Source organism: Nematolebias whitei, chromosome 2 (assembly GCF_014905685.2).
Source record: "Nematolebias whitei isolate Nwh7 chromosome 2, NemWhi1, whole genome shotgun sequence".
NCBI lineage: Eukaryota > Metazoa > Chordata > Actinopteri > Cyprinodontiformes > Rivulidae > Nematolebias > Nematolebias whitei.
In genome coordinates, this window is record NC_056499.1 from 45,672,650 (window position 1) to 45,683,495 (window position 10,846).

Genomic DNA, 10,846 nt, shown 5'->3' on the forward strand with positions numbered 1-10,846 from the left:
GTGTGTGTGTGTGTGTGTGTGTGTGTGTGTGTGTGTGTGTGTGTGTGCGTGTGTGTGGGTGTGTGTGGGTGTGGATGGATGGATGTGTCTCTGTGTGTCTGTGTTGGTGGATGAATGTATGGACACATGTATGTATTTATGGATGGATGGTGTTTAGGTGAGGAGCGTGGTTGTGTTGCAGATGCTTTTTGTTTGTTTTCACTTTATTAGCTTGTTTAAAAATCTCTTTCTGCAGGACTAAAAACTGACAGAAAACAACGATACCTGATCATGAATGATCCATTTTTGTCAAAACTGAAAAAAGTTAGAAAATAATAAACAAAAATAAAACCCCTTTTACAATACTAAAAACATAAATAAGTAATAAGAAATAAATATAGATATTCTGAGTTTTTTCAGCTGCACATTTAGATTAAAGACTTTTTTTATGCCTGCTTGCACATCAGTTGCAGCGACAGTCAGCCAATCAAACATTTACAGCAATAAATAATGAACAGGGAGCTGTATGCCATGATAATGCTTAAATTAATACATGTTTTAGTTCATTTTATCAGTCATTGTGCACAACCGAGTCAACAGCTGGCGTATCGGACATGGAAAACTTTTTAGAAAATCTTGGGTTTCCTTCAGTGGCTCTTGTTATCGCTGAGGACCTGGAGAAGGAGTTCTCTGTGGCCGAGATTAACTCTGCAATCAACAATATGCAAAATGGGAAATCCCCTGGACCAGATGGCTTCCCATCTGAGTATTTAAATACATTTTCAAGTCTACTCTCACCTTTATTGATGTCTGTGTTTGAGGACTCACTGGCTGCACAGACATTGCCACTGACCATGTGCCATGCTGTAATCTCGCTGATGCCTAAGAAGACCCTCTGAACTGTAGTTCATATAGACCTATCTCGCTTTTAAATACTGATGTTAAAATCCTTGCAAAGATCCTGGCAAAACGACTGGAGCGTGTGGTCCCCACTATTATCTTGCCTGATCAGACCGGGTTTGTTAAAAACCGTCAGGCTTTCTTCAATGTTAGGTGGTTACTTGTCGTACTGTACACTCCTGGCCCACCCGAGCACACCTGCGATGAAGTCATTATTTCAATAGATGCAGAAAAAGCATTTGACCGGGTGGAGTGGGATTACCTCATTGAGACTTTAAAATTATTTAAATTTGGTCCTAAATTTGTATCATGGGTGAAGCTGATGGGCAGACCCAAACGTATTGTGAGGGTCTGCTGGGAACGTCTGGCAGAGTCTCCCGTGAGACAGAGCTTTAACTCCCACCTCCGGGAGAGCTTCAAACGCGTTCCGGGGGAGGCGGGGGACATTGAGTCCGAGTGGGCCATGTTCCGCGCCTCTATTGTCGAGGCGGCTTATCGGAGCCGTGGCCACAGGGTTGTTGGTGCCTGTCGCAGCAGTAACCCTCGAACCCGGTGGTGGACACCGATGGTGACGGATGCTGTCAGACTGAAGAAGGAGTCCTATCGGGCCTTTTTGGCCTGTGGGACACCAGAAGCAGCTGATGGGTACCAGCAGTCCAAGTGAAATGTGGCTCAGATGGTCGCTGAGGCAAAAACTCAGGTGTGGGAGGAGCTTGGAGAAGCCATGGAGAATGACTTCCGTACGGCTTCAAGGCGATTCTGGTCCACCATCCAGCGTCTCGGGGGGGAAAGTGGTATGCCACCAACACTGTTTATAGTGGAGGTGGTGTGCTACTGACCTCAACTTGGGATGTTGTGGGTCGGTGGGCAGAGTACTTCGAAGACCTCCTCAATCCCACTGGCATGTCTTCCACTGAGGAAGCAGAGCCTGTGGACTTTGGGTCGGGCTCTCCAATCTCTGGTGCTGAGGTCACCAAGGTGGTCAAAAAGCTCCTCGGTGGCAGGGCCCCAGGGGTGGATGAGATTCGCCCGGAGTTCCTTAAGGCTCTGGATGTAGTGGGGTTGTGTTGGCTTGCACAACTCTGCAATATTGCGTGGACATCGGTGGCAGTTCCCCTGGATTGGCAAACTGGGGTGGTGGTCCCCCTCTTCAAAAAGGGGGACCGTGGAGTGTGTTCCAACTCCAGGGGATCACACTCTTAAGCCTCCCTGGTAAGGTTTATTCAGGGGTTCTGGAGAGGAGGGTCTGTTGGATAGTCAAACCTCAGATTCAGGAGGAGCAGTGCGGTTTTTATCCTGGTCGTGGAACACTGGACCAGTTCTACACCCTCAGCAGGGTACTGGAAGGTACGTAAGAGTTTGCCCAACCAGTCTACATGTGCTTTGTAGACTTGGAGAAGGCATTGGACCATGTCCTTTGGGGAGCCCTGTGGGGGTTAACCTGGGAGTATGGGGTACCAGGACCTTTGATATGGGCTGTTAGGTCCATGTACGACCGGTGTCAGAGCTTGGTCCGCATTGCCGGCAGTAAGTCGGGCTCGTTCCCAGTGAGAGTTGGACTCCACCAAGGTTGCCCTTTGTCACCGATTCTGTTCATAACTTTTATCGACAGAATTTCTAGGCGCAGCCAAGGTGTGGCCTTAGGATTGCTTCTCTGTTTTTTGCAGATGATGTGGTCCTACTGGTTTCATCAGGTCGTGATCTACAGCTTTCGCTGGAGCAGTTTGCAGCTGAGTGTGACACAGCCGGGATGAGGATCAGTTCCTCCAAATCTGAGGCCATGGTCTTGAGCTGGAAAAGGGTAGCATGCCCTCTCCAGGTCGGGGAGGAGGTCCTGCCCCAAGCGGAGGAGTTTAAGTATCTCGGGGTCTTGTTCACGAATGAGGGGAAAATGGAGCGTGAGATCAATAGGCAGATAGGTGCAGTGTCGGCAGTGAAGCGGGCACTGTATCGGGCACTGTATCGGTCTGTCGTGGTGAAGAGAGAGCTGAGTCAAAAAGCAAAGCTCTCAATTTACTGGTCGATCTACGTTCCCACCCTCATCTATGGTCATGAGCTTTGGGTTGTGACCGAAAAAACGAGATCTCGGATACAAGCGGCTGAAATGAGTTTTCTCCGCAGGGTATCTGGGCTCTCCCTTAGAGATAGGATGAGAAGCTCAGTCATCCGGGAGGGACTCAGAGTAGAGCCGCTGCTTCTCCATGTCGTGAGGAGCCGGTTGAGGTGGCTCGGGCATCTGGTTAGGATGCCTCCTGGACGCCTCCCTGGTGATGTGTTCCGGGCATGTCCCACTGGAAGGAGACCCCAAGGAAGACCCAGGACACACTGGAGGGACTATGTTTCTCGGCTAGCCTGAGAACGCCTTGGGATTCCCTTGGAATTTCTGGTCCAAGTGGCTGGGTAGAGGGAAGTCTGGGCCTCCCTACTTAGGCTGCTGCCCCCAAGACCCGACCCCGGATACGCGGAAGAGAATGGATGGATGGATGAATGGGTGAAGCTGATATATACCTCCCCAATGGTGGCGGTCCGCACCAACTGCAATGTATCTTCCTATTTTGAAATGCAGCGGGGTACAAGACAGGTGTGCCCAGTCTCACCACTTCTATTTGTGTTAGCAATTGAACCATTGGCTATAGCTTTAAGGCAGAACTTTTAATACAATTTAATACAACAATTAAATCCAGTTCCTCTTCTGCATTACTCTGCTCCCGGCTTCCCTTTAAACAATCAATATCAGAACGATATTGATTAACCCAATTGTGATCTGGGCAGTTAAGGTTTGGAATCAGTTCAGGATTCAGGATATTTAACTCTACAGAGTTACTGTTTTTGACACCTGTGTCAAATAATCATACGTTTACTCACTCAGTAGCTGATACAGCTTTTGACACCTGGGTCTTGGGAGGGGTGCATTCACTGTGTGATCTCTATGTTAATGGTAGTTTTTCCTCTTTTGAACAGCTGGTACAGAAGTTTAATATTCACATGTCACAGTTTTTTTTAGATATCTACAGCTGAGACATTTTGTGAGATCTAACTCTGATTGTTTTCCTTTGTACACGTCTAAACATTTTGTAGCTAAGATTTTGGAGTGCAGGTCTGATACCAAGGGAACCCTTAGCAAAATGTATACACTGCTCAGTTCATACCATGAGTCTCCATCGTTCTCATGACACAAAACTGTTTTAAACAAAGAAACTCAAGTGTTGTTTTTACTGAAGTCCATGTTTAACTTGTTTTATGGGATTTGTAGTGAACTAGGCCTCCGATCAAACCTGCCTCTGAAGACCTTCATGGGACAGGAACTGTTATTTCATTGATTTGAATCCAGAAATACAAATTATCTCATCCAGAGACTTTCTAATTGTATCCTGAACTAATCAATTGAAAGAACACTCTCTTTTTATATTATCATTACTATTTTACAATATCTTGATAATCAAAAGTGTCTTTAGTTTATACCATTTTTAAATGTTGAAGTGAACCACTCATTTTAAATCAACTGTGAAACAGTATTAATGATTTTTTAATCCTCATTCAAAGTACAAATCAAGTTAAATGTCTATTTTACAAAGTAATTATGCATTTTTGATCTTCTGTCTGAAATGAGAAGAGTGATGTCGGTCAAAAGTCGGAGACAGTCGAAAACAAGTTATTGGAACAAGCTGTCGTGTTTTTAAACCTCTCAGACAGTAAATAAGAGAACTGGCACCTGCAGTGTTTTTCACTTCGTCAAAACTTTCTCTGTCTGTTCCTAAACATTTCCGTTGTTTTCTTGACTTGTAATGACCCTCTGACATCACTAAAACCACACCTCTGTTGGTTCCTTCAACCAATCAGGACTTCCTAAAAGTGACCGGAAGCAGAACTCTTTAAAAGTCGACAATTCCTAGTTCCATTAAGTTCCGTGAGTTCCGTGGAGTTGAGTGAGTTATTCTGGTTCTGATGGAGTTCGGCTGGAGTTCCTCGGAGTTCTTCTGAGTCTCTTGGAGTACTGTGGAGTAGTTCTGGAGTTCTAGAGTTTTTCCACTGCTGAGTGGAACTTCGGACTCAGTGTTCCAGGCTGATGGAGTCATCCATCTCTGCAGGAGCCACGACGCCTCGCTGTGGCTCCACCCGGCGAATGCCCTATAACTGCTGAGGAAGTTTGTTCTGTGGAACGGAGTATCTCACGACTTCTGCCGAGTCGCAGCCGTCCTGAGGAGACGCTGAAAGGTAGCGTGCCAGGGACCTCTTGACCGCAGCTGACCCATTCTCCGCAAAGGTAAAGAGTCGTCACTGGCTTCACTACAAGTGTACCACAGCGAGCTGCGCTTGAAAGGAGCGTGTTGTTCTGGTCTACAGACTTGCATCTTCCTCCACATTTTCTCTACATTTAAACTCCTCCATATTTCCCATCTTTAAAACTCTTCTATCTTGCCAGTAATTAATCCAGATATCTTCAGAAATGTCTGTTGTTTTTATTAATTAAAACGTGCCAAGTTTTATTAATCAGAGCCGATCAGTATAATCAAGTGTACAATGTTTTGATGTTAAATTTTGATTCTGTTAATAAATGACCACATTTATTTTGATGGGTCAAAGAAAATTAACGTCTCATGTCACTGATTAAACCATCGACAACACAGTACCTCTGTCACATGTCTGTCAAGTAGCTTGAAAAAGAGAGAACCCATTATTACAATATGACTGTAGTGGAGCTCTGAAGCTCACCAAGCTAACCTAGCCTTTAGCATACTACAGATTCATCCATGGGCTTTTTTTTCCCCGGCAAAGTTTTTCAGAATGTCTTCATGCTGACTTTTAATACGAGCCTCAGCTCTTTCATTCTGTCTTTTTCTGGCTCTCATCTTCAGGGATTGGCACAATGAAGAAACTCATACAAAGACTTGGCAATTATTATTTTTTTAATTAATTATTTAGTCTTTACGCCAGATGCTCTTCCTGGTGTAACCACCAAGCTACCACAGCCCACATGGCTCCCCAGGGGAGCAGCTGGGGGAGTTAAAGGTCTAGTACAAGTGCCCACAGTGAGGCAGACGAGGGTGCTGCACATTTCCTACCTCAGTTTTGTTGTAATAGTCACGGGATTTGAACCAGTGACCTCTCAATCGGAGGCCCGCCTTCTCTAGCCTCTGCAACATCCCTCCCCCAAGTTTTTCCATATTGTCATAAAGTCAAAAAAACATGTCACCTACAGTGAACGGATGTGGGCACATGTCTGGGTACCAACTGGGCTTAAAACCTTATCAGGGCTCCTCCTGGGTAAACTGAGGGACTTGTGGATGAAACTAGGTGGGCTTCTTTAACTGGATCACCACCTTTTTCTATTCCTTCACAAAAGAGCCCTACGAACAAACTGGTTAGAACAGAAAAAATCTTGCACAAACTGTGCTTTCTGATATTATTTAGACATGACTTGTTGCCAGTTTAAAGAACTTTGGTTGGTTTTGTCATGACAAACTTTAACTGGTTTTATATAAATTACCTCTGAGAGGAGTTAATGTTCTTCTTGTGATTTCCATCCTAGAAGCAGCTCTTAGGGGGGCCGTTAAAACCCCACGGCCAAAGAGAATAAAAGAAGGTAAGAACAGGAAGCTGCCGCCTAGCCGTGCCGTGTCTTCATGTGTCTGTGGTTTCACTCGTATGTGCTTTCAGATTTACCCAAAATTGTGTCGGGTAGTCTTTGTTTGGGAATAATTTAAAATACAAGTGTTTATCTCAGCTGTCTAACAAGCTTGTGATATAGTCAACAGCCAAAATGATCAATCACAAACGAGAATAATAACTATATTTATCTTTGCTACCTTTTCCTTGGATCAACAGATCATGTTTGGTTGGAGACGTGATGTGAGCAGGATATAATCACTGCTGATGCCATGAATCTGACAGGAGTTAGGCCATATGCCAGAGCTCTTTAAGCAGCCTGGAAACTTGTAGAAGCAGATGAGCTTTGACACAAACTGTGTCTATAAAGAGCTCAAATATTATTTAATCAGTGTTTCCTTTACTATGATCCAAGGATGATGGCCATCCCAGTGGAACTGCTCGCCCTGCCATAAAGATCGTAGCAAATGTCCATACATGTTCACATGTGACCAGTTCTGTGGGACATGCACCACCACCCCCCTCGAGTACCATGCCTACACCTCCTGGGATATTTGTATCTAAAATGTAACTTTGTATTAAAGTTAATGCATTCAGACCAACATTATTATCTGTGAAAATGTCTAAAGATGTAGCTTTTAAAGAGAGATAAAATTTTTTTTTTATAAAATGATACATACTGTACAACCACCTGGAGCAGAAAAACTCTTACGTCCGTATGCTCTTTGTGGACTTCACATCCGCCTTCAACACCATGATCCCCCAAACCCTGATGGACAAACTATCCACACTAGGACTAAGCCCCTCCATTTGCAACTGGGTACTAGACTTCTTAACAAACAGACCACAGTTAGGGAGGATCCACAACTTCTCCTCCTCCACCATAACCCTCAGCACTGGCTCTCCTCAGGGATGTGTGTTGAGCCCCCTCCTGTTTACTTTGCTCGCGTATGATTGTGCAGCTACTCATCCAGGCTGTCACATTGTAAAGTTTGCAGATGATACAGCGGTGGTGGGATGCATCACAAACAATGATGAGTCCAGCTACAGGCAGGAGGTGGAACACCTGGAGAGCTGGTGCAAAGAGAATAACCTTCACATCAATGTGAAGAAGACAAATGAGATGATTGTGGACTTCAGAAGGAACAAAAAACATCTACACCCCCCTGAACATAAGAGGTTCTGCAGTGGAAGTGGTCTCCAGCTACAAGTACTTGGGCGTGCACATGAATGACAGCCTCAGCTGGAGCAACAACACCACCAGCCTGATCAAGAAAGCTCATCAGAGACTCTACTTCCTCAGGCGGCTGAGACGAGCTGGTCTGGGAAGCTCAGTCCTCACCTCCTTCTACAGGTGTGCAGTGGAGAGCATCCTGTGCTCCAGCATCAATGTGTGGCATGGAGGCTGCACAACTGCAGAAAGAAAAGCTTTGCAGAGAGTGGTGAAGGCTGCACAGAAGACTGTCGGAGTCAGCCTCCCCACCATCACAGACATCTACACCTCCAGATGCAGGAAGAGGGCCACCTGCATCGTGAAGGACCTCACTCACCCAGCACACACACTTTTTGCCCCACTCCCCTCAGGAAGGAGGTTGAGAAGCATTAAGTGTAAAATCACTAGACTGAGGAACAGCTTCTACCCTGAGGCTGTTAGACTCATGAATCTCTAACTAGAATAATCACTGTGAAAAACCATATCATGTTGCTGCTGATCTGTTTCATGTTGCTGCTGATCTGTTTCAATGTTGATGTGTTCATGCATGCACATCCGCTCACACAGACTCATGTTCATGTTTGTGCTGATGTTCAATGTTTTTATGTTATGAGTGCTTAGTGTATATTTAGTTGATGTTTTTCTTAGTTCATATCTTAGATGTTATTACTGTTTTTCTTATACATTTTATTGTTGGATGTAACTGGGACCCTGTGTACATAATTTCGCTCCACCACATGTACCACATGAGGTACGAATGACAATAAAGAATTTCTGACTCTGACTCTGACTCTACATTGGCTCCTTGTCAAGTCCAGAATTGAATTCAAAATCCTACTTCTAACAATCAAAGCTCTCAACAACCTAGCTCCATCTTATATTACAGATCTTATTGTTCCATATTTTGCCAACAGAGCACTTTGCTCTCAGACTGCAGGCTTACTTGCGATTCCTAGAGTTTCCAAAAGCAGAATGGGAGGACGATCTTTCAGTTATCAGGCTCCTCTCTTGTGGAACCAACTTCCAGTTTCTGTCTGTGAGGATGACACATTGTCCAGTTTTAAGACTGGGATTAAGACTTTCTTTTTTGATAAATCCTATAGTTAGTGTTGGTTTGTTATGCTGCTATAGGCTTAGACTACTAGAGGACAAACTGACCTCATTTTCTTAAATAATTTGCTAAAATTGAATAGTTTTCATTTGATACTATTTCTATCTTAACATTATTCTTGACCTGCCATTGTGTATCTATTCCTACCAAACCCAGCCAGTCGAAGCAGATGGCTGCTTGTCCTGAGCCTGGTTCTGCTAAAGGTTTTTTCCTCATGAGGGAGTTGTTCCTTTCCACTGTCTCCTTCATGCTTGCTCAAGATGAGAGTTCTGTGATGAAGTTAAACTCAAAGCAGTCTGCTCCTCAGATAAATAATGTTAAACTATTATTTTTATATATGAATGTTTCTGTTCAGTGCCCTGTGATGACTTCTGTTGTGACTTGGTGCTTTATAAATAAACTCAATTTAATTTAATTAAAATTGAATATAAAGGTAAAACACACTTTCAGTGTCAACTTTTAGTTTTATTACTTAAACCACATTTTTGTGGGCGGCTGTGGCTGAGTGGTTAGAACAGTCGTCCTCCAATGCAAGAGTTGGGAGTTTGATTCCACCAGCAGTCACATGCCAAAGTGTCCCTGGGCTAGACAATGAACCTCTCATTGCCTCTGATGTGTGTCCCATCAGTGTATGAATGTGATAAAGCTCTGATTATTATTTGTATAGATCTAGTAGAGTGCTGTATGAATGGGTGAATGAGGACACACATTATAGTGTAAAGAGCTTTGAGTATCTTGATAAGATAGAAAGGCGCTATATAAGTACAGTCCATTTACCTTTTTGACTTGTGAGCATCACAATATATGAGTGACGTTATCCAACAAAGTTGTCAGGTCCTCTGGACGGTTTCTTTTTGTTGAAACGTTTCTTCGTTCATCCAAAAGACTCCATCAGTCTGAGAAGCTGCAACAAACTTGGTCTTATAACTAGGGATGCACCGATCCACATTTTTTTTACTTCGGATCTGATCCCAATACCTAAATCTGGATATCGACTGATACCGATCCAGTTCCGATATCATCATCATTATTGATTTTATATGAGGCTGTAATAATCTCTCAGCGCTCAGCCCAAATGTTACACATTGCGAGATGGCTGCTGTGTTGGGCACACCAAATCTGCTCTCCATCAGAGCAGTGTACATCCCCGGTGTTCTGAACACAGGAGTGGATGTGATGTCCAGGGGCGGTCCACGTCATGGTGACTGGAACCTCCATCCTGAGCCGATGGTTCAGATGTGGCAGAAATTTTGGCAGAGCGGCCGTGGACCTGTTTGCCACACAAGAGAACGCTCAGTGTCAACTATGGTTCTCACTGAGCCCGCGGGACGAACCACTGTGAGGAGACGTACAACTGGCAAACAAACATGCAGCTCTGAACCTGAGTTCCTAAACTTATAAAATGTGGCATTTATCCTTAGTGACAGTGCTTGTTACTCCAAGGAATGCTATCAGGTTCAGATATGTTGAAGTGGTTACCATAAATTAGTTGTAGAAAAAAGTAAAATAAATAGTTCAGAGCTGTTGAGGTGAGGTTCTGTGGAAACATAAAGAACAATAATATCTTACCTGTCATACATTGTTCTGTAAATAATGTAATGTGGCACAGAAGGACGTCACACGAGTCACGTCTGGTGTTAACATTTAAAATGATTTGAATCTGGAGCAAAGCAGATAAATTCAACAGAGCAGTCACAGCCCTAAACTGAGCTGACCATCTCAATCAGGTGTCTCTGCAGGTGTCTCTGCAGGTGTCTCTGAAGGTGTCTCTGTAGGTGTCTATGAAGGTGCCTCTGAAGGTGTCTCTGCAGGTGTCTCTGCAGGTGTCTCTGAAGGTGTATCTGCAGGTGTCTCTGCAGGTGTCTCTGCATGTGTCTCTGCATGTGTCTCTGCAGATATCTCTGCAGGTGTCTCTGTAGGTGTCTCTGCAGGTGTCTCTGAAGGTGTCTCTGAAGGTGTATCTGCAGGTGTCTCTGCAAGTGTATCTGCAGGTGTCTCTGCAGGTGTCTCTGCATGTGTCTCTGAAGGTGTCTCTG

General features: G+C 44.4%; 1 protein-coding gene across 1 annotated transcript in view; it reads left to right on the forward strand.

Annotated features, from left to right (window-relative positions):
• Nucleotides 1–10,846, forward strand: part of LOC119427001 (sodium/potassium/calcium exchanger 1-like) — a 54,084-nt gene that overhangs the window by 27,778 nt on the left and 15,460 nt on the right. Inside the window, exon 4 of the mRNA XM_037694578.1 lies at nt 6,410–6,463. Within this exon, the coding sequence (XP_037550506.1) occupies nt 6,410–6,463 (54 nt within the window). The remainder of the gene's footprint in view (nt 1–6,409; nt 6,464–10,846) is intronic.